The sequence below is a fragment of the Scyliorhinus torazame genome, chromosome 1, assembly GCF_047496885.1.
Source record: "Scyliorhinus torazame isolate Kashiwa2021f chromosome 1, sScyTor2.1, whole genome shotgun sequence".
NCBI classification, from domain to species: Eukaryota; Metazoa; Chordata; class Chondrichthyes; order Carcharhiniformes; family Scyliorhinidae; genus Scyliorhinus; species Scyliorhinus torazame.
The window spans coordinates 315,389,654-315,413,478 of NC_092707.1; the positions used below are offsets into that span (position 1 = coordinate 315,389,654).

The window sequence follows — 23,825 nt, forward strand, 5'->3', positions numbered from 1 at the left end:
CGTGCAGGTTAGGTGGATTGGCCATGCTAAATTGCCCTTAGTGTCCAAAAAGGTTAGGAGGGTTATTGGGTTACGGGGATAGGGTGGAAGTGAGGGCTTAAGTGGGTCGGTGCAGACTCTATGGGCCAAATGGCCTCCTTCTGCACTGAATGTTCTATGTTCTTCAGTGTTGTGAATATTTGGAATGCTCTATCCCAGGGGACTGTGTTTTCTGGGTGTGTTCAAGTTTGAGATAGATTTTTGGTCACCAAGGGAAATTAAAGGACTATGTGGAGAAGGCAGGAAAGTGCAGTTGATGTAAAAGTTCAGCCATGATCTTATTTACTGACAAAGCAGGGCAACATGATCGAGGTGTACAAGATTATGAGAGGCATGGACAGGGAACAGACTTGTTTCTGCTGTTCTTGAGAACTAACAACTAGCTGAGTTTCCTCACCCTGATACTATTCTGGTCAACCTCATTTGTACCCTCGTCAAGGTTTTAATACCCTTTCTAAAGTGTTATGTCCAGAACTGAACGCAATAATCGAGCTAGAGTTTAACCTGTGGTTCCTAAAGATTTACATGAACTTCCATGCTTTCTAAAACAATGTATTTTAGATCAGGCAAGGGAACAAGTCATCTGAGATTTATTGATGAGTAACAAACTAGAATTAGGTAAAAATCTGATGATAAGGGAACATTGTACAAATAATAGCCATAGTATTGATATTAGCTTTTAGGAGAAAGAAAAGTCTCAAACTAAGCTAGAAATTTAAATAAGAGCAAACGCTAAAGGGAAGAGAAATGGATTCACCACAGTAAATTGTTAATGGGTAAACCTACAAATAATGGGAAGTATTAAAAAAATTGCTTCCACTTCTGTAGTTAAGCAACATACAAATAAGGCAAGATATTTTAGGCACCTGCCCGTCTCAGAAGACGATGGACTACACCCAGAATATATGCCCCTTCTGAGTCATGTGAGCAAAATGGATGACAGCCACGTCCCCAACTAATTGCTCCATGGCAAGCTTAGTATTGACATAGGCCAACAAGTACCCTCATCTGCAATACAAGGATGTCTGCAAGTGAAACTTCAAGTTTATTAGGATCGGAGTTGATGCATGGGAAGTTGTCACTGCTGACTGGAGTGCCTGGAGACTACCAGTAAGAAGAGTGTGGAAAAAGCAAAGGGAAAAAGAAATGACCACATGGCAGAAAGGAGAGCCCGCCAGAAAGAAAAGACATCAGTTGACCTCCGGCCAATGCTTTTCATCTGTGCCAGCAGTGGAAGGGTCTGCCACTTACACATCCACAGTAGATGATGTTCATTACAGAAATGGTATGGTAAGAGAAAGTATCAAACTAAACTAAAAGGAGGCATACACAAAGAAAAGTGGAAATCCAGAATCCTGGGAGAGCTGTAACATGCAACAAAGGGGTGCAAGGAAAGTTTCAAGGAGTGCTAAAAGGGACTACGAATAGACAAATATTAAAACTAACAGCAAAAGTTTTTATAAACATATTTAGAGAGTGGTAGAGGGAAATGTGGGGACATTAAGGGCAGATGCAGACAAGACTAATAATGGACAAAATGAAAATGAAATACTTTTTAAATTACAATTTTTTTCCACATTGTAGGTATCACAGAAAAATACAGTGCAGATAAGGCCCTACGGCCCATCGAGTCTGCACTGCCGCATGAAAGGCACCTGATCTGCCAATCCTAATTCCATTTGACGGCACTTGGCTCATCGCCTCGAATGTTAAGATGTGCCAAGTGCTCATCCAGGTACGTTTTAAAGGATGTGAGGCAACCCGCCTCTACCACCCTCCCAGGTAGTGCGTTGCAGACCATCCCCACCCCCTAGGTAAAAACGTTTTCCTCAAATCCCCCTGAACGTCCCACCCCTCACCTTGAACATGTGTCCCCTTGTAACCTACTCTTCAACTAAGGGGAACAGCTGTTCCCTGTCCATGCCTCTCATAATCTTGTACACCTCGATCAGGTTGCCCCTCAGTCTTCTCTGCTCCAGTGAAAACAAACGATGCCTATCTAACCTCTCTTCATAACTAATATGTTCCATCCCAGGCAACATCCTGGTGAAATGCCTCTGCACCCACTCCGGTGTAATCACATTGTTCCTATAATGTGCCGACCAGAACTGCACATAGTACACCAGATGTGGCCTCACCAATGTTCTATATAACTCCAACATGACTTATTTGCTTTTGTAATCTGTGCCACGATTGATAAAAGCAAATGTACCATATGCATTTTTCACCACCCTATTAACCTGCCTTTAGAGATCTATTTACAAACATGCCAGGGTCTCTTTGTTCCTCAGGACTTCCCAGTGTGGGAAATGAATATTTCCTCGTCAAATTGCTCATTCCAAAATGTAACGCCTCTCACTTTTCAGGATTAAATTCCATCTGCCACTTTTCTGCCCATTTGACCATCCCGTCGATATCCCCCTCCAACCCAAGACTCTCAGCCTCACTGTAAACCATCCAGCTTATCTTTGTGTCATCTACAAACTTACTGATCCTACCCCCCCACATAGTCATCTAAGTCATTTATATAAATGACAAATAATAGGGGACCCAGCACAGATCCCTGTGGTATGTCACAGACACTGGTTTCCAGTCACTAAAGCAGACATCAGTCATCACCCTCTGCTTCCAGCTTTGAATCCACGTTATCAAGTTCCCCTGTATCCCATCTGCATTTGCCTTCTCTATAAGTCTCCCGTGTGGGGCCTTGTTAAATGCTTTGCTGAAATCCATGTAAACTAGATCAACTGCACTACCCTCATTTACACACTTAGTCGTGTGCTCAAAAAATTAAATCAAATTTGTTAGGCATGACCTCCCTTTCACAAAGCCATGCTGACTGTTCCTGATCAAACCTTACTTCACTAAGTAGAGATCAATTCTCTTTTTCAGAATTTTCTCCATTAGTTTCCTCACCACTGACATGAGACTCACTGGCCTGCAGTTCCCTGGCTTTTCCCACAGCCTTTCTTAAATAGTGGGCCCATATTCACGGTTCTCCAGTCCTCTGGCACCACTGCCATGGCCAAAGAAGAATTAAACATTTGGACCAGGGCACCTGTGATCTCCTCCCGAAACTCGCACAGCACCTGGCACACAATTTGTCCGGACCTGGAGATTTCTCCACTTTTAAGTCTGCCAACACCTCCAATACCTTGTCCCTCCCTTTGACAACTTGCTCAATAACCTCACAGTCTCTCTCCCCGAATTCTATATCTGCCTCCTCATTCTCTTGGGGGAAGATAGATATGAAATATTAATTTAACACCCTACCAATGTCCTCTGACGCCCACCCACAGATTTCTCCCTTGGTCCCTACTTTTTCCCTAGTTATCCTCTTCCCATTGATATACTTATAGAATATCTTGGGATCTTCCCTACTTTTACCAGCTAGAGATTTCTCATATCCCCTCTTTGCTCTCCTAATTGCTTTCTTAAGTTCCATCCTGTACTTCACTAATGCCTCTGTTGATTTGTTCCCCCTGTACTTATTAAAAGCCCCTCTCTTCCTTCTCATTGTATCCTGTAGATCTCTGGTCATCCATGGTTCTCTGGGCTTGTTACTCCTTCCTATTACCCTAGAGGGAACATGTTGGGCCTGTACCCTCCCCATTTCCTCTTTGAACACCCCCCACTGCTCTTCTTTAGATTTCCCCACCAGTAACTTGTCTCAATCTACCTTGGCCAGATCCTGCCTTATTTTACTAAAGTCTGCTCTCCCCCAATCCAAGACCTTTTTCTGCAATTTGTCTCTTTGCTTGTCCATAACAAACTTAAATTGCACCATGTTGTGGTCGCTATCACTAAAATGCTCCCCCACCATTGCATTAACCACCTGTTCGGCTTCATTTCCCAGAATTAAGTCTACCACTGCACCATCCCTTGGACCCTCCACATGTTGAGCTAAAAATTTATCTTGTATACATTTTACGAACTCTGCTCCATCTAAGCCCTTAACACAATGACTATCCCAGTTAACATTGGGAAAGTTGAAATCACTCTATTATTATTTTTACACACTTCTGCAAATTGCGCACATATTTACTTCTCAATTTCCCTCGGACTACATGGGGGTCCATAATAAACACCCAGCAATGTGGCTGTCCCTTTTTTATTCCCAAGCTCTATCCATAAAGCTTCATTTAAAGCCAACCCCAAGATATCATCTCTCCTTACTGCAGTAAGTGAATATGTAACTAATAGTGCAATGCCTCCCCCTCTTTTGCCCCCACCCCTGTTCCTCCTGAAGGTTCTGTATCCCACAGATAGCAGCAGGTAGACAATAAACTATCAGTGGGACAAGGAAACATAAAAATAAGTCATTTAATGAGTTTAGAAAAAAGTAATGGTGACAACAATGGTACTCAAGATAGTTGAATCCCCAGGACTTAATGAATTCTGACCCGGATATTAAAACAAAGTTGAAAAATTTCAGATGCATTAATCATTACTTTCCAAAATTCACCAGATTTTTTTGAAAAATTGAAAATATCATTCCATGGATGGAATTTTCCACACAACCCACCACACGTTTTGTGGGTATGGAGGCAGTCCGCCATTGGCCAGCAGCGAGATCTTCTAGTCCCACCTTGTCAATGGATTTCCCCGTTGAGTGTACCCCTTGTTGCCGGGAAACCAGGAGGCCTCCCGGGTGCCGTTCTGCCTGGTCCATGTTTGTGTGGACCAGTGCTGAACGGCGCCCAGTTGCAGCCTCCCTGGGAGACTGGAGAATCGAGGTAGGCCGGTGGGTATCAGGCAGGAAGGTCTTAAGTAAGTTTAAGACCACTTCCGCGAGCGTCATTTGGTCCTGCCCCTTTTGGACAGAGTTCCGACTCCAATGTCTCGTGGGACTTGGGTAAATCCCGCGAGGCGCGGTGGCTCCCTGGAGGCCGGCTGGAGGGTTCTCCTGGGATTCCCTGGCTGCATTGTGTTCTTGCTTGAGCGCAACGTGGCAAGAGAATTGTGTCCAGTATAATGACAATAGGTTGCATAAACGTGATTGTATTCTGATCATATGTTGTCCTTGTGCTGTCTTCAATTCCAGGGACAGGATCATTTACACAAAGGAATTATGCATCTGTTGCATTTGGGGTATTCCTTAGACAGTGATCCTGCCAGTGATCAGAAGCTTTGGAGCTTAATCAAGGGTTGCTGGGAAGAGAGGAAGGTCGACTAAGCAGAAGATTTCAATATCTTGTTTCAAATTATACATCTGCTGCAGGTTTCCTTTCCCCGACTGTACGAAAGGTAAAACTGGTGGGATGTCTGACAAAAACAGCAAGCTATATTTATATTGTACCTTTAGCATAGTAAAATGTCCCAAGGTGCTTCACGAGCATTATCAATCAAAATTTGATGGCGAGCCGCAGAAGAAGATATTAAGGCAGGTGACAAGGTAGGCTTTAAGGAAGAGTGTGTTAATGGATGAAAGAGAGGGAGAGAGATATATGTGTGGGGGGGGGAATTCTAGAGATTAGGAACTTGGCAACTGAAGGCATAGCTGTCCATGGTGGAGCAATTAAAATTGCCATTGATCACAAAATTAGGATACATTGTTATGTGGGTTATACAGCACAGAAATAGGCTATTCGGCCCAATTAATCCATGCTGACATTTATGTTCCACTCAAACCTCCTTCCACCTTTATACTTCCAAATCTATAAGAGTAATGCAATATTTCCTTCTCTTTCATACATGTTTGTCTAGCCTCCCCATAAATACATACATAGGATTTGCTTTGATCACTCCCTGTGGTAGCAAACATTACTAAACTGTAGCCCAGTGTAGGCGAACAAGAACAGGGGTGATGAGTAAGGACACTGCAGCAGATTCTGCATGCCTCGAGTTTTTATAAAGGGTAGAATGGGGGAGCTGCCAGAAGTGCAATGGAATAGTCAACTCTAAGGGTAACAAAAGCATAGATTAGAGTTCCTAATAAGCAGATGAGCTGAGCCAGGGGTGAAGTCAAGTAATGTTAAGGAGGCGGAAAAGGGCAGGTTTAGTGATGATGCATAAAAATGGTCAGAAGCCCATCTCAGGAGCAAATATGGCACCGATGTTGCAAATAGTTCTGTTCAGCCTCAGACCTTTTATTAGGAAAAATGATGCAATTGATGTCTGGAGAACAGAGTTTGTGACAAGGCCTGATGACAATGGCTTTGGTTTTCCCAATATTTAGTTGGAGGAAATTTATGCTTGTTTATACTGGATGTCAGATAAGCAGTTTGTCAATTTATAGACAGTGGAGGGAACAAGAAAGGTGATGGTGCGGTAGATCTTGGTATTCTCAGCTTTTACGTGGAATCTGCCAGCGTCTCAGAGAATGTCATCATGGGGAGCAGGTACATGTGAAATAGAAGAGGGCTAATGATAGATCTTGGAGGAAACCAAACCAGGAACAACATCCCACCAATCAGTGTTTTAATGAACTCACTATGCAAGGGATCTGGCATTAGAGGCACCCTGTACCCATCTGAATTTTAAGATGTTTATTAAAAAAAAAAACAGACATTGGTTCGGAAGAACCAGATTCCTCTACCCTGCTGTCCAACTTGCACTGTTCATTAGCCTTTCCAAACATAGGAATCTCATGGCCTACATTTAAAGGAAGAAACATGATAAATTGGAACAACAGTAGTCACCAATCAATAAGATTTTAGGTCAGCTATTCAATAAAATCAGGGATCAACCGTGACCATATTTAATGGGATAACAGGCGTGAGGATCTATATGGCTTACTTCTGCTCCAATGCTTATGTTTCTTATTACATATGCATACAAAGTTTAATCATTTTTTGTCATGGGGAGAGCCCTGAACCTCCTCTGGAATCAATTGTGAACGTTTGGGTAACGGAGGCAGAATCTGGGCCAGAATTCTCCAGCCATTGGGATTCTCTTTTCCCACTGGTAGCGCACCACAGATTTCCTGGAGGCATGGGGTGGCTTCAATGGGAAATCCCATTGACAAGCAGCAGGAAGAGAGAATCCCGCCGCCAGTGAACGGCACGCCACCGAGAAACACATAGGGCGTGATTTTCCCAAAAGGGAACAAAGTCCCTGAGTGAGTGCATTTAGCCACGTGCTTCCCGGCACTTGCAGTGCCGAGAAACACGTGGCTATTCAACGTGACTCACTTTGAATAAGTGGTTCCGCTCGCCGGACCTCCTCGTTGTAGCGAGAGATCGGGACGCCATTTAAAAATGACTTCCCAATCTGCGAGGCCCTTAAAAGAATCCCCGACCTCACTCCCAGCACGAACGCAACATGGCAGAGTCCCCTGCCCACCCACAGCGGGCAACACCGGCCCGATCAAAACATGTCAGCTTGGCAGTGCCAACCTGGCACCTTGGAAGTGCCCTTGCTAGCACCACCTGGGCACCTTTCAGTGCCAGACTGCCCAAAGGGCATGCAGCTGGGGGCCTCCAATCCCCTCAGAGACCCTCATGAGTGCCGTTCCACCTGGTCCTTGTTTGTGGGGACCAGTACCAAACAGCGCTCGCCTGAGGTTCCTGTGGCGAAGGGATTGAATCCCAAAACCTCAGATACCTCGGGAATCTGCACATTAGAGTAAGGCTTACTGCTTCGCTCTAATATGCAGATTTGCTAAAATGTGATCCTGCCGATTGTAGGCGAGATTCCCCTTGCAATGTCTCACGAGGTTGCGTTGAATCTCGCGAGGCCTTGCAAGCCGGGTAGATCCCGGGAGCGGGGTCTCCCGGCTTTCACTGGTCATGCTGAGAGTTGCTTTTCTGGCGCAGGGTGGCTGGAAGATTGTACCCGTGGTTGGGGGACCGGAGAATCCCACTCCTGGTTCCGCCAGATCTCTGAACGTTTTTATTTAGAAATTCTGACTTGGGACTGTGTTTCTTATGTAAATCCCTTGCATTGTGCCATCACCTATATAAAAATATCACGATAGACAGAACATACATTAATCTAGTTAAGCTAATGCCAAGGTATACCTTTTGAGCCAGATGATAGGGCTGCTCTCTTGATAGCATATGTCTTCAGACATCTCTCAAATATATCATCCCAGAGTTCAACAATACCATCTTTGCCACCTGTTACAAATCCCTTTAAAAAATGTAACAAAAGTGATTAGCAGTATAAAATACATTTTCAGTTAGTATGAAATATTTCAAAAGATCCATATATTTCAAAAGATCCATTGGATAAAATTTGTAATGTTAGCCCGTTTTACTTATTGGAATTAATTTTTATTTTTTTAAAAATATTTTATTGAAAATTTTTGGTCAACCATCACAATACATTGTGTATCCTTTACACAATAATATAACAGTATAAGTAACAACGACCTGTTTTATAAACAAAGAATAAATAATATGTAACAAAAACTAAAACTAAAAGGCAACTGCCTTGTCTCAGATAAACACTCTCCAAAAATATGATTTAACAGTCCAATATACAATTATTTATAGCAACGACCTATACATATTATACATATATATTAACAACCCTGAGAGTCCTTCTGGTTCCTCTCCCCCCCCCCCCCCCCCTGGGCTGCTGCTGCTGCCTTCTTCTTTTCCATTCCCTCTATCTTTCTGTGAGGTATTCGACGAACGGTTGCCACCGCCTGGTGAACCCTTGAGCCGATCCCCTTAGGACGAACTTAATCCGTTCCAGCTTTATAAACCATGCCATGTCATTTATCCAGGTCTCCACCCCCGGGGGCTTGGCTTCCTTCCACATCAACAGTATCCTGCGCCGGGCTACTAGGGACGCAAAGGCCAAAACATCGGCCTCTCTCGCCTCCTGCACTCCCGGCTCTTGTGCAACCCCAAATATAGCCAACCCCCAGCTTGGTTCGACCTGGACCCCCACTACTTTCGAAAGCACCTTTGTCACCCCCACCCAGAACCCCTGTAGTGCCGGACATGACCAGAACATGTGGGTGTGATTCGCTGGGCTTCTCGAGCATCTCGCACACCTATCCTCTACCCCAAAGAATTTACTGAGCCGTGCTCCAGTCATATGCGCCCTGTGTAACACCTTAAATTGAATCAGGCTTAGCCTGGCACACGAGGACGATGAGTTTACCCTACTTAGGGCATCCGCCCACAGCCCCTCCTCAATCTCCTCCCCCAGCTCTTCTTCCCATTTCCCTTCCAGCTCATCTACCATAATCTCCCCCTCGTCCCTCATTTCCCTATATATATATATCTGACACCTTACCGTCCCCCACCCATGTCTTTGAGATCACTCTGTCCTGCACCTCATGCGTCGGGAGCTGCGGGAATTCCCTCACCTGTTGCCTCGCAAAAGCCCTCAGTTGCATATACCGGAATGCATTCCCTTGGGGCAACCCATATTTCTCGGTCAGCGCTCCCAGACTTGCGAACTTCCCATCCACAAACAGATCTTTCAGTTGCGTTACTCCTGCTCTTTGCCATATTCCAAATCCCCCATCCATTCTCCCCGGGGCAAACCTATGGTTATTTCTTATCGGGGACCCCACCAAGGATCCCGTCTTTCCCCTATGCCGTCTCCACTGTCCCCAAATTTTCAAAGTCGCCACCACCACCGGGCTTGTGGTGTACCATAGCTTGTAGGCTAGTCCCCCTACAGGACGCCCTCTCCAATCTCTTCCACGCCGCTCCCTCCTCTTCTCCCATCCACTTACTCACCATTGAGATATTGGCGGCCCAGTAGTACTCACTTAGGCTCGGTAGTGTCAGCCCCCCCCCCTATCCCTACTACGCTGTAAGAATCCCTTCCTCACTCTCGGGGTCTTCCCGGCCCACACAAAACTCATGATACTCTTTTCGATCCTTTTGAAAAAAGCCTTCGTGATCACCACCGGGAGGCACTGAAACACAAAGAGGAATCTCGGGAGGACTACCATTTTAACCGCCTGCACCCTCCCTGCCAGTGACAGGGATACCATGTCCCATCTCTTGAAGTCCTCCTCCATTTGTTCCACCAATCGCGTTAAATTTAACCTATGCAATGTACCCCAATTCTTGGCTATCTGGATCCCCAAGTAACGAAAGTCCCTCGTTACCTTCTTCAGCGGAAAGTCCTCTATTTCTCTGCTCTGCTCCCCTGGATGCACCACAAACAACTCACTTTTCCCCATGTTCAGTTTATATCCTGAGAATTCTCCAAACTCCCGAAGTGTCCGCATTATCTCTGGCATCCCCTCCGCCGAGTCCGCTACATATAACAAGTCATCCGCATACAGAGATACCCGGTGTTCTTCTCCTCCTCTAAGTACTCCCCTCCACTTCTTGGAACCCCTCAGTGCTATTGCCAGGGGCTCAATTGCCAGCGCAAACAATAATGGGGACAGAGGGCATCCCTGCCTTGTCCCTCTATGGAGCCGAAAGTATGCAGATCCCCGTCCATTCGTGACCACACTCGCCACTGGGGCCCTATACAACAGCTGCACCCATCCAACATACTCATCTCCAAAACCAAATCTCCTCAGCACCTCCCACAAATAATCCCACTCCACTCTATCAAATGCTTTCTCGGCATCCATCGCCACCACTATCTCTGCTTCCCCCTCTGGTGGGGGCATCATCATTACCCCTAGCAGCCTCCGTATATTCGTATTCAGCTGTCTCCCCTTCACAAACCCAGTTTGGTCCTCATGGACCACCCTCGGGACACAATCCTCTATCCTCATTGCCATTACCTTGGCCAGAATCTTAGCGTATACATTTAGGAGGGAAATAGGTCTATAGGACCCGCATTGCAGCGGGTCCTTTTCCTTCTTTAGGAGAAGCGATATCGCTGCCTCAGACATAGTCGGGGGCAGCTGTCCCCTTTCCTTTGCCTCATTAGAGGTCCTCATCAGTAGCGGGGCGAGCAAGTCCACATATTTCCTGTAAAATTCAACTGGGAATCCATCTGGTCCCGGAGCCTACCCGCCTGCATGCTCCTAATTCCTTTCACTACTTCCTCTATTTCAATCTGTGCTCCCAGTCCCACCCTTTCCTGCTCCTCCACCTTGGGAAATTCCAGCCGGTCCAGAAAGCCCATCATTCTCTCCCTCCCATCCGGGGGTTGAGCTTCGTATAATTTTTTATAAAATGCCTTGAACACTCAATTCACTCTCTCCGCTCCCCGCTCCATCTCTCCTTCCTCATCCCTCACTCCCTCTATTTCCCTCGCTGCTCCCCTTTTCCTCAATTGGTGGGCCAGCAACCTCCCCATATTCGTACTGTACACCCTGTGCCTTCCTCCACTGTGCCTCTGCAGTACCCGTTGTCAGCAAGTCAAATTCTACGTGTAGCCTTTGCCTTTCCCTGTACAGTCCCTCCTCCGGTGCCTCCGCATATTGCCTGTCCACCCTCAGAAGTTCTTGTAGCAACCGCTCCAGTTCCCTACTCTCCTGCTTTCCTTTATGTGCCCTTATTGATATCAGCTCCCCTCTAACCACTGCCTTCAGCGCCTCCCAGACCACTCCCACCTGGACCTCCCCATTATCATTGAGTTCCAAGTACTTTTCAATGCACCCCCTCACCCTTAGACACCCCCCCTCATCTGCCATTAGTCCCATGTCCATTCTCCAGGGTGGGCGCCCTTCTGTTTCCTCCCCTATCTCCAAGTCCACCCAATGTGGAGCGTGATCCGAAATGGCTATAGCCGTATACTCCGTTCCCCTCACCTTCGGGATCAACGCCCTTCCCAAAACAAAAAAGTCTATTCGCGAATAGACTTTGTGGACATAGGAGAAAAACGAAAACTCCTTACTCCGAGGTCTGCTAAATCTCCACGGGTCTACTCCTCCCATCTGCTCCATAAAATCTTTAAGCACCTTGGCTGCTGCCGGCCTCCTTCCAGTCCTGGACCTCGACCTGTCCAGCCCTGGTTCCAACACCGTATTGAAATCTCCCCCCATTACCAACTTTCCCACCTCTAGGTCCGGGATGCGTCCTAGCATACGCCTCATAAAATTGGCATCATCCCAGTTCGGGGCATATACGTTTACCAAAACCACCGTCTCCCCCTGTAGTTTGCCACTCACCATCACGTATCTGCCCCCGCTATCCGCCACTATAGTCTTTGCCTCAAACATTACCCGCTTCCCCACTAATATAGCCACCCCCCTGTTTTTCACATCTAGCCCCGAATGGAACACCTGCCCCACCCAACCTTTGCGTAGTCTCACCTGGTCTATCAGTTTCAAGTGCGTTTCCTGTAACATAACCACGTCTGCCTTAAGTTTCTTAAGGTATGCGAGTACCCGTGCCCTCTTTATCGGCCCGTTCAGCCCTCTCACGTTCCACGTGATCAGCTGGGTTGGGGGGCTTTTTACCCCCCCCCTTGTCGATTAGCCATCCCCTTTTTCCAGCTCCTCACCCGGTTCCCACGCAGCTGTGTCCCCCCCAGGCGGTGCCCCACCGCCCATCCCACCCCATACCAGCTCCCCCTCTCCCCAGCAGCAGCAGCCCAATAATTCCCCCCTCCCACCCCCCCCGCTAGATCCCCCACTAGCGTAGTTACACCCCCCATGTTGCTCCCAGAAGTCAGCAAACTCTGGCCGACCTCGGCTTCCCCCCGTGACCACGGCTCGCACCGTGCGACGCCCCCTCCTTCCTGCTTCCCTATTCCCGCCATGATTATCATAGCGTGGGAACCGAGCCCGCGCTGCCCCCTTGGCCCCACACCCAATGGCCAACGCCCCATCTCCTCCACCTCCTTTCCTCCCCCCACCACCTCCTGTGGAAGAGAGAAAAGTTACCACATCGCAGGATTAATAACATGAAACTCCTCTTTCCCCCCTTTTTACCCCCCTCTTCGCCCCCCCATACTCGCCCCACCATTTTGTTTCAAACGTTCTTTTTTTTTAATTATTATTAAATAACCCGCTCATTCCAATTTTTCTTCCACGATAAAAGTCCACGCCTCATCCGCCGTCTCAAAGTAGTGGTCCCTCCCTTGATATGTGACCCACAGTCTTGCCGGTTGCAGCATTCCGAATTTTATCTTCTTTTTGTGAGCTCCGCGTGGTGGAGCAGAAGGTGACAGATATTGAGGACGAGATCCTGGGCCTGGCGGTTAAGACACAGACGCACGAGGCACTTCATAAAAAGTGTACTGAAAGGATCAAGGCCCTAGAAAACAGAGCGCGAAGGAAGAACCTTCGGATACTGGGTCTCCCTGAGGGTGTGGAAGGAGTGGACTGTGGAGCGTATGCAAGTACGATGCTGAGCTCACTGATGGGTGCTGAGGCCCCTACGGGCCCCTTGGAGGTGGAGTGGGCGGGTCGGATTCCGGCGAGAAGACCAAAAGCGGGAGAACCACCCAGGGCGATAATCGTGCGATTTTACCGCCTTAAGGATAGAGAAGAGGTCCCGAGATGGGCTAAAAAGGTGCGGAGTAGCAGATGGGAGAATGCAGTGGTACGGGTGTACCAGGATTGGAGTGCGGAGGTGACGAGAAGGAGGGCGAGCTTTAACCGAGCCAAAGAGGTGTTGCATAAAAGGAAGGTGAAGTTCGGGATGCTGCAGCCGGCAAGACTATGGGTCACGTATCAGGAGAGACACCATTATTTTGAGACGGCGGAGGAAGCATGGACCTTCATCAAAGAAGAGAAATTGGATCGGAACTGAGGGACTGATGCTGCAGGAAATGTTATTGTTAATGTTATGGTTGAAGTTAATTGAGAAGTAAATTGGGAAGGGGGGAGACATTGGGGAAATGTGGGTCGGTGAGGGGGGAAAGACGGGACATAGTTGGAGAATGGGGAAGGGGAGGGGGAGGGGAAAGGGAGCTGCGCCATAAGAGGCGGGTCAGGTAAAGGGATGTTCCCACGCCAGAAAGAATAAGGCGGGAAGACAGGCGCAAGGCGGATGGGAGTTCCCCACACGGGGGGGTCGAGGAGTGAGCAGGAGTAGCCGGGGTCAGTTGAAGTCAGCTGACTTACGGAAGTAATATGGGGGGAGCAATCATGCTAGAAAGAGATCTAGCGGGGGGGGGGGGGACAACTGGGTTGCTGCTGCGGAAATCCAAAAGGAAATGGCTAAAGAGTGGGTGGGCAGGGATGGTGTGCGACGCTGGGGGAGCGAGTGGGAGCGCGGAGGCGGGATATGGGACTGGCCCAGAGAAGGTAATGGCTAGTCGACACGGGAGGGGGGCGGGTAGCCCCCTAGTGAGGCTGATCACGTGGAACGTGAGAGGCCTGAACGGACCGATAAAAAGGGCCCGAGTGCTCACGCATTTGAAAGGACCAAGGGCAGACGTGGTTATGCTCCAAGAGACGCACCGAAAGGTGGCGGACTATGTTAGGCTAAGGAAAGGATGGGTGGGACAGGTGTTCCACTCAGGACTGGACGCAAAGAATAGAGGGGTGGCCATTTTGGTGGGGAAACGGGTAGCATTTGAAGCAAAGAACATCGTAGCAGATAGCGGAGGTAGATATGTAATGGTGAGCGGCAGGCTGGAGGGAATGGAGGTCGTGTTGGTTAATGTGTATGCCCCAAACTGGACGATGCGGGATTTATGAGATGGATGCTGGGGCGTATACCGGACCTGGAGGTAGGAAACTTGATTTTAGGAGGGGACTTTAATACGGTGCTGGACCCGGGGCTAGATAGATCCAGCTCAAGGACCGGAAGAAGGCCGGCAGCGGCCAAGGTACTTAAGGGATTTATGGACCAAATGGGGGGAGTGGATCCATGGCGATTTCTTAGACCTCGGGCTCGGGAGTTTTCCTTCCTCTCCCATGTCCATAAAGTGTACTCGCGGATAGATTTTTTTATTTTGGGAAGGTCGTTGATGTCTAGGGTGGAAGAAGCTGAGTACTCAGCCATAGCGGTTTTGGATCATGCCCCACATTGGGTGGACCTGGAATTAGGAGAGGAAAGGGAGCAGAGAACACTCTGGCGATTAGATGTGGGACTGATGGCGGATGAGGGACTGTGTGCAAGAGTGCGGGGGTGTATTGAGAGATACCTGGAGGTCAATGACGACGGCGAGGTCCCTGTGGGAGTGGTAGGGGAAGCACTAAAAGCGGTGGTCAGAGGAGAGCTGATCTCCATTCGGGCCCACAAAAGGAAAACAGAGGCCAAGGAAAGGGAAAGATTACTGGGGGAGATTTTAAGGGTGGATAGGGAATTTGCAGAGACCCCGGAGGAGGAATTGTACAGGGAGAGGAGACGACTCCAGACGGAGTTTGACCTTCTGACCACCAGAAAGGCGGAGGTACTGTGGAGGAAGGCACAGGGGAGGAGGTATGAATATGGGGAAAAGGCTAGTCGCCTGTTGGCCCATCAATTGCGAAAGAGGGCAGCAGCGAGGGAGATAGGAGGAATTAGAGACGAAAGGGGAGACACTGTGCGAAGGGCAGGAAAGATAAATGAGGTGTTCAAGACCTTCTATGAGGAACTGTATAGGTCTCAACCCCCAGAGGGAGAGGAGGGGATGCGGCAGTTCCTGGACCAATTGAGGTTCCCGAAAGTGGAGGGGCGGGGGGTGGTGGGCCTGGGGGCACCAATTGGGGTGGACGAGGTTATTAAGGGACTGGGAAGCATGCAAGCAGGGAAGGCCCCAGGACCAGACGGGTTCCCGGTGGAATACTACAGAAAATATGTGGACTTGTTGGCCCCGTTGATGGTGAGGACGTTCAATGAGGCCAGGAAAGGGGGGACTCTACCCCCGACGATGTTGGAGGCGACGATATCGTTAATTTTGAAGAGGGATAAAGATCCGTTGCAGTGCGGGTCCTATAGACCTATTTCATTATTGAACGTGGACGCCAAATTGTTGGCAAAGGTACTGGCATCGAGGATAGAGGACTGTGTCCCGGGGGTGGTGCACGAAGACCAGACAGGGTTCGTAAAAGGGAGACAACTGAATGTTAACGTGCGACGACTATTAGGGGTGATAATGATGCCCCCAGTGGATGGGGAGGCAGAGATAGTGGCGGCAATGGACGCAGAGAAGGCATTTGATAGGGTGGAGTGGGAGTATTTATGGGAAGTGTTAAGGAGGTTTGGGTTCGGGAACAGGTTTATTAGCTGGGTTAGACTTCTTTATGGGGCTCCAACGGCAAGCGTAGTTACAGGTCGACATAGATCGGAGTATTTCCGACTATATAGGGGAACAAGACAGGGATGCCCGCTGTCTCCATTGTTGTTCGCGTTGGCAATTGAACCTCTGGCCATGGCGTTGAGAGACTCCAGGAAATGGAGAGGGGTGATTAGAGGGGGAGAAGAACACCGAGTCTCGTTATACGCGGATGACCTATTGTTATACGTGTCGGACCCAGCGGGGGGGATGATAGAGGTTATGCGAATTTTGAGGGGGTTCGGGGATTTCTCAGGGTATAGGCTAAACATGGGGAGGAGTGAATTATTTGTGATACATCCAGGGGACCAGAGTAGAGAGATAGAAGGCTTGTCTCGAAGGAAAGTGGAAAGAAACTTCCGATACCTGGGGATTCAGATCGCTAGGAGCTAGGGAACCTTGCACAGACTTAATCTGACACGGCTGGTAGAACAAATGGAGGAGGACTTCAAGAGGTGGGACATGCAGCCTCTATCGCTGGCGGGCAGGGTGCAAGCAATTCAGATGATGGTCCTCCCGAGGTTCTTATTTGTATTTCAATGTCTCCCTATACTAATCACCAAGACCTTTTTTAATAAAATAGACAGGAGCATAACGAGCTTCGTGTGGGCAGGGAAAGTTCCGAGAGTAAGGAGGGGGTTCCTTCAGCGTGGTAGGGACCGAGGAGGATTGGCACTACCGAACTTGGGCGATTTCTATTGGGCCGCCAATGTGGCAATGATACGTAAATGGATGATGGAGGGTGAGGGAGCGGCGTGGAAAATACTGGAGAGAAAGTCCTGTAAAGGGACAAGTTTAGAGGCGCTGGTGACGGTACCGCTACCGTTCTCACCTAAAAAGTTTACCACGAACCCGGTGGTGGCGGCAACATTGAATATCTGGGGACAGTGGAGGCGACAGAGAGGGGTGCGGGGAGCCCTGGTGGGGTCCCCAATCAGGAATAACCATAGGTTCGCCCCAGGAAGAATGGATGGAGGATTTCAGAGCTGGTACCAGTTGGGAATTAGGAGGGTGGGAGATTTATTTATAGATGGGACTTTTGCGAGCTTGGGAGCATTGGAGGAAAAGTATAAGTTGCCCCGGGGAAATTTCTTGAGATATATGCAGGTGAGGGCGTTTACTAGACAACAGGTGAGGGAATTTCCGTTGCTCCCGACACAGGTGATACAGGACAGGGTGCTTTCAGGGGTGTGGGTCGGAGAGGACAAGGTGTCAGAGATTTACCGAGAGATGAGGGAAGAGGGGGAGGAGTCGGTGGGCGAACTAAAAGGAAAGTGGGAAGAAGAACTAGGGGAGGAGATAGAGGAGGGTATGTGGGCTGATGCCCTAAGCAGGGTAAATTCCTCTTCCTCATGCGCCAGGCTTAGCCTGATTCAATTTAAGGTGCTACATAGAGCACACATAACGGGAGCAAGATTGAGCAGGTTCGTTGGAGTGGAGGACAAATGTGGGAGGTGTGGCGGGAGCCCGGCAAACCACGCACATATGTTTTGGGCGTGCCCGGCACTGGAAGGGTATTGGAAGGGAGTGACGGGAGTGATTTCGAAGGTGGTGAAGGCCCGGGTCAAACCAGGCTGGGGGTTAGCTCTATTTGGAGTTGCGGATGAGCCGGGAGTGCAGGAGGTGAAAGAGGCCGATGTTGTGGCCTTTGCATCCCTAGTAGCCCGGCGCAGGATCCTACTCATGTGGAAGGAGGCGAAACCCCCCCGGACTGGAGGCCTGGGTAAATGATATGGCGGGGTTCATTAAACTGGAGCAGATAAAGTTTGCCCTGAGAGGATCGGCTCAAGGGTTCACCAGGCGGTGGCAGCCATTTCTCGACTACCTAGGGGAACGTTAGAGGGAAGACAGATGACCAGCAGCAGCAACCCAGGGGGAAGGGGGGGGGGGGGGGGGGGGGGGGGAGGTTTTTTTTTAGTTTAGTTCAAAAGATAATGGGGTTTTGTTACTTGTGTATTGTTAAAAATTTCTGTATTGTTACGTTTGTTTTGTAAGAGGGGAAAAATTGTTGTTTGGGAAAACATTTTCAATAAAATATATATTTTTTAAAAAATATTTAATACACTGCACAGAGTGAATGCCAATATCCAATTTGTACATAATATGGCTGCAAAATTAAGCATATTTTCCGTGCTGTAGTTAACGTTTTGCATCTGCACCATAGGTATATACTTCTGGTGTGGGCCATGCCATGGGTAGGTTGATAGCACTGCCGGTAGAAGCGTGCGGAGTAGGTAGAATGAGATTTTGGTTAGCGTGTAGTGCTGATATGACTCCAGGGGTGCCACTTTCAAACTCAATATTCCAGGTAACATCCTAACTTTGCACAACTGAATTTGTGCTCAATAGCGGAGAATCCCGCCAGTGCTATTTAAAGGGATCATCATGCACTCTTGGGTTAGTCGCTGATTGCTTTCTACTAGCAGCTACTGATTTAGTAAACATATTTGTTGGCTTGTACTGTCATTTATAGTTGGTGAAGTCTACAAGGAGTGGTGTGAAACATGAAGACCACCTTGGTTTTGACTTCAAGGATTTGGTTCAGACTACTTGCTTCCAGTAATTAATGTTGTAATATCCATCACACTTGGCCAGTAGAAGTAACACAGAAGAGGGAAAGTTGCTCAGAGGGAGGAGATGGGGAAGAAAGTGCTCTCAGCAGTATGTCATAGTCATCCAGGGTGTTCGGAGAGCAATACTGCACCATCAACCCCAACGGGGAACAATCATTAGAGTTTCTGTTTCACTAAAAAGGTGTCATACACTGACATCACAGTGCAGAAGGAGGCCTTTCACCCCATTGAGTCAGCACCGGATTTGTCTTTCTTGAGTATTAGCGAGATTGAGGCGGGTGTTAGTGTTGGAGGCAGGGTGCCCATAGCTAGCGAGTCTGTGAAAATCTTCTGCAGGTGCAGGGCCAGTGCAGTCGCAAATTTGGTATAGAAGTCGCTGGGAATCCATCAGGTCCAGGCGTCTTCCCAGCCTGCATGAAGTTGATGGTCTCCATGGCTTCTCCCAGTTCTAATTGTGCTTTCAGCTCCCGTTTCCTATCCTTCCCCACGACTGCCATGTGCACTCCATCGAGGAACTGTTCACCTGGGTGAACCTCTATGGGTCCATTGCCCCCATCTGCTCCATAAATGTGCCAAGGTCTTTCGCCATGTTAGAGGCATTCCCTGTTTTGGTGTTCGACCTGTCTGTCCGTGAGTCCAGTCGACCTGTCTGTCCGTGAGTCCAGTAAACAATTAAAGTCCCCTCCATGATTAGTTGGTGTAAGACTATGTCGGGAATTTCCGCCATGTTCTTCTTCATAAAATCCCTGTCGCCCCAGTTGGGAGTGTACACGTTAATATGGACCACTGTGCCCCTTCCAGGACACGGCTGACCATGACATATCATCCCATTGGGTCCGTAATTGTCCTTGTCGCTGTAAACACCATCCTCTTTCTAATCCACCCCCAAAGCTCTCGGTCCATAGCAAGAATGGAAGGTCTGTCCAACCCAGCCCTTTCTTACTTGCAGTCAGTCCCTTCTCCCTTAGGTGTGTCTCTTGGAGGAAGACTATGTTGGCTTTCATACTTTTAAGATTGGCGAAGACTCTGGATCTTTTTACTGGACCATTAAATCCCCTGATGTTCCAGGTGACTAATCTGATGGGGGGTTTCTGTCTTACCCTGTCCTGCAGGATCAATCATACTCCCCATGAGACTGGGCCGCTGAGCTCTGAGGTTTCCCTTTGTTTGGGACCCTCATAAGTGGCTCCTTGTGATGCCATCTTGTTCCCTGTTGTCATGTGTGGTCTGTTGTAACCAGCCTAGAGCCCCCCCGCCCTGTTCCTTTCTTCCCCTTATGGTTCTGCACCTTCCCCACCCTGCCACTATCACCCCCCTACCCCCTTTACCCCTCAGGGTGATATCTTCACCTCTGCTTCTTCCCAGCCCGTTCTTTTGGATGAACTCGTCCATGTCTGTGGGGGCTGTAAAATAGCGCTCCTTGCCTTGGAAGGTTACCCATAGCTTGGCGGTGTAGAGCATCCCAAACTTCACCCCACTTTTAAACAGGGCTGTCGTGGCTCTGTTGAATTTGGCCCGCCACTTGGCCAGGTCTGCCCCAATTTCCTGATAGAGACGCATTTGGTGTCCCCTCCAGTTGCAGGTTCCCGTCTGCCTGGCCCATCTCAGGATTCTTTCCCGTCCTGGTACTGCTGCCCCTTCACAATTATTGCCCTCGGCTGTTCCCTGGCCTTGGGCTTAGGCTGTCCTGTGTGTCCTGTCTATCTCTGGTGGGCTGGGAAAGCTGTCCCTTCCCAGCAGATTTCCCAGGATCTGGGCCACATAGTCGGAGGGGTTACTGCCTTCGGTTCCCTCCGGCAGTCCCACTATTCTTAGGTTCTGGTGCCTCAACTGGTTGTCTTGGTCTTCCACCTTCCCCTTAAGGTTCCCCATGGTCATCACCAACCTTGCTATTTCTGTCTCTAGGGTGACGATCCGGTTCATCTGGTCCGTGGATGCCTTTTCCAGTTCCTTGATTGTGCTCCCCCTGCCTTTGCTATTCGCCTCTCCGCTTTGTCAAGAACCACCTGCATGGCAGCCAGTGCTTCCTGATCGCCACTTTGGCCGCTGCCCGGAGTCAGAGTCTTATGTCCTCTTTGAGCTCCCTTAGCTCTCTGGTGAGGAACTTCCTCCGGCAAGTGGGAATTCTGTGCACAGCTTGTTGGCCCTTCTCTTTCATGTGCAGCACGGTAGCATGGTGGTTAGCACAATTGCTTCACAGCTCCAGGGTCCCAGGTTCGATTCCGGCTTGGGTCACTGTCTGTGCGGAGTTTGCACGTTCTCCCCGTGTGTGCGTGGGTTTCCTCCGGGTTCTCCGGTTTCCTCCCACAGTCCAAAGATGTGCGGGTTAGGTGGATTGGCCATGCTAAATTGCCCATAGTGTCCAAAATTGCCCGTAGGGTGGGGTTACTGGGTTATGGGGATAGGGTGGAGGTTTGGACCTTCGGTAGGGTGCTCTTTCCAAGAGCCGGTGCAGACTCGATGGGCCGAATGGCCTCCTTCTGCACTGTAAATTCCATGTCTATGTGCAGCCAGGGCTTTGTTGCCTCGTGGGTCCGCTTGCCGGTTTCTCCAGGCACCTGTAGACTCTCGTTTACTTACTGCCTCTGGGTGCAGCTGTTGCTTGGCATTTCGGTTTCTATTTTCGTTTTTGTTTGTAGGTTGAAGAGGATGATGAGGGGATGCTTTTTGTCTTGGTACTGGTGGGCTATTTTCAGTTAAAAGAGCCTAAACTTGATTTCCTAGGAGAGCCACCTTTCATGCATCCACTCAGCACATCCCCGTCACCAGAAGTCCTCAAGTCATCTTCTGAATCCTCCGCAGAAAAGCTTGTATGCACCCTTACAAGCAGACACCTGCATTAACCTTTTCCACCTGCCCTGACTGCAGGCCGCTCATGCAGTGACTCATCACTCGTAGCTTCAACTTCTATGCTAGTCTCTAAAATATGCAGTGTATCTACGTTGGTGGCTGGAAATATGAGACAATGACGGTGTTTATCATCATCAGTCTCTTCCTCTTGCACATTTTATTCCTGCACCACTGCTATCCAGTTTGCAGTTCCTAGCCATCTGAAAAGAAAAAGGTGCAAGGAACAGGAGGGAAATCAGGTGTTCAACATTTAGATCATCTGCAACTTGTAAATCAGAAGTGATTGTGCGATAAGGGAGAAGTGGGATATAAGGAAGGTTACAAGTGCCAGGCAATGACCATCTCCTATAAGAGAGGATGAGCGGGTCTAACCACTTCCCCTTGACATTTAATGGCATTACCATAGCTGAACCCCCCACAACCACCATCTTGGGGGTTACCATTGATCATAAACTGTACTGGACTAACCATATTAATACTGTGGCTACCAGGGTAGGTCAAAGGCTAGGAATCCTGCGGTGAGTAACTCACCTCCTGAGCCCCAAAGCCTGTCCACCATGTACAAGGCACAAGTCATGAGTGTAATGAAATACTCTCCACTTGCCTGGATGAGTGCAGCTCCAACAACACTCAAGAAGCTCGACACCATCCAGGACAAAGCAGCCCGCTTGATTGCTCCACCTTCCACAAACATTCAAACCCATCGAAGCACAGCGGCAGCCATGTGTACCATCTACAAGATGCACTGCAGTAACTCACCAAGGTTCTTTAGGCAGCTCCTTCCAAACCCATGACCATTACTATCGAGAAGGAGCAGCAGATACCTGGGAACCCCACCACCTGGAGGTTTCCCCCACAAGTCATTCACCCCCCTGACTTGGAAATAAATCCATTGTAACTAGACTGAAGTTTGCCAGAAGCTTCTGGACAAAAGCCTCTGCTTAACACACCAAATTATTTTCACAAAGGAACATTCGGTCCCTGAATCCAAACTCTTAAAGCTGAAAAGCAGCAATCCAAAGGGAACAACCAGTGTTTACTGGGGAGCAGTTGATGATCGCTTTAAATATTTCTCGAAGTAGCACCCTCTAAAATTCAATCCCATTATCACTTAGAATTAGTAAATAGGATTCCAGAGTTCTCTAAAAGAGCATTTTCAGGGCAGCACGATGGCGCAGTGGTTAGCACTGCTGCCTCACGCGCCGAGGTCCCAGGTTCGATCCCGGCTCTGGGTCACTGTCCGTGTGGAGTTTGCACATTCTCCTTGTGTTTGCATGGATTTACCCCCCACAACCCAAAGATGTGCAGGCTAGGTGGATTGGCCACGCTAAACTGCCGCTTAATTGGAAAAAATGAATTGGGTACTCTAAAATTTAGAGGGGAAAAAAGGGCAATTTCACCCTAAAACAAGAGCAGGACCCTAAATAGAAAATGATTAAATAAGCACCTGGCAATTTCACATAGGTGTGTGGGACGTAAAAGCCTCAGCTTAAAATAACGATGGTCAAATTCTATACATGAAACTGGTGATATATACGTATAGATATATCTATACATGATCTAACATTGTGTCGTAATGCTGATTTCCTCAATATAAATAAAACAGTCAATTTCTGACGCTTGCTTGTTTAAACTGGAAAGGTTGTCCGAAGCTTTCAGACATTACTCGGAGACAAGATAGCTTTGCTAAACAAGAGGAAAAAGAACCACCATGTATGATATAGTTTAAACCAGATGTTGAAACTATTTGTTATTTTCTGCTTCAACAACTTGAATAACTAATGTAAAATCTATAAAATTCAAAATAGTGCTGCTGGTGAATATTTGAACCATGAACAGAAGAAGTTAGAACAACAGAAATCAATCAATCTCTGTGGAGTGAGCAGACAAGTTGACATCTTGGGCTAGGACCTTCTTTGGTTTAGAAGCAAGGTATCAGAGTATTATCACTTTGTTCAATTTGATAGCTACTCTAATATCCAATTCACTTTTATTCATTTCCTCAATAAATTAGACTGCCAATAATGTTTAAGTCATCTAGTTCATGTTGATTAATATTTGATACTTAACAACTTGTGTTAAATTGAGTTTAAATATTATCCAAAATGAACATACCGAAGAGGGTCCTTTAACCAACATCACCCAGAATTTTCAACTTGTACTGAATTTTGAAATCAATTAGCTCCAAATATTCCATTAGTTTTATACAAATTTACTGATATGGATAATTTACACATGAAAAAGCAACACCAAGGACTGAAGTTGAAAGTCTACTCAACAAATGGGTGTCAATTTGTTTACTTCAGCTTTTGACTTTGCACACAGCAC

General features: G+C 48.1%; 1 protein-coding gene across 3 annotated transcripts in view; it reads right to left on the reverse strand.

Moving 5' to 3' along the window:
• The window catches only part of LOC140424335 (echinoderm microtubule-associated protein-like 6), a 755,202-nt gene that overhangs the window by 343,009 nt on the left and 388,368 nt on the right, over positions 1-23,825 (reverse strand). For all 3 annotated transcript variants that reach the window (XM_072507857.1, XM_072507856.1, XM_072507859.1), the window contains one exon: positions 8,001-8,112. In XM_072507857.1, the coding sequence (XP_072363958.1) occupies positions 8,001-8,112 (112 nt within the window). The remainder of the gene's footprint in view (positions 1-8,000; positions 8,113-23,825) is intronic.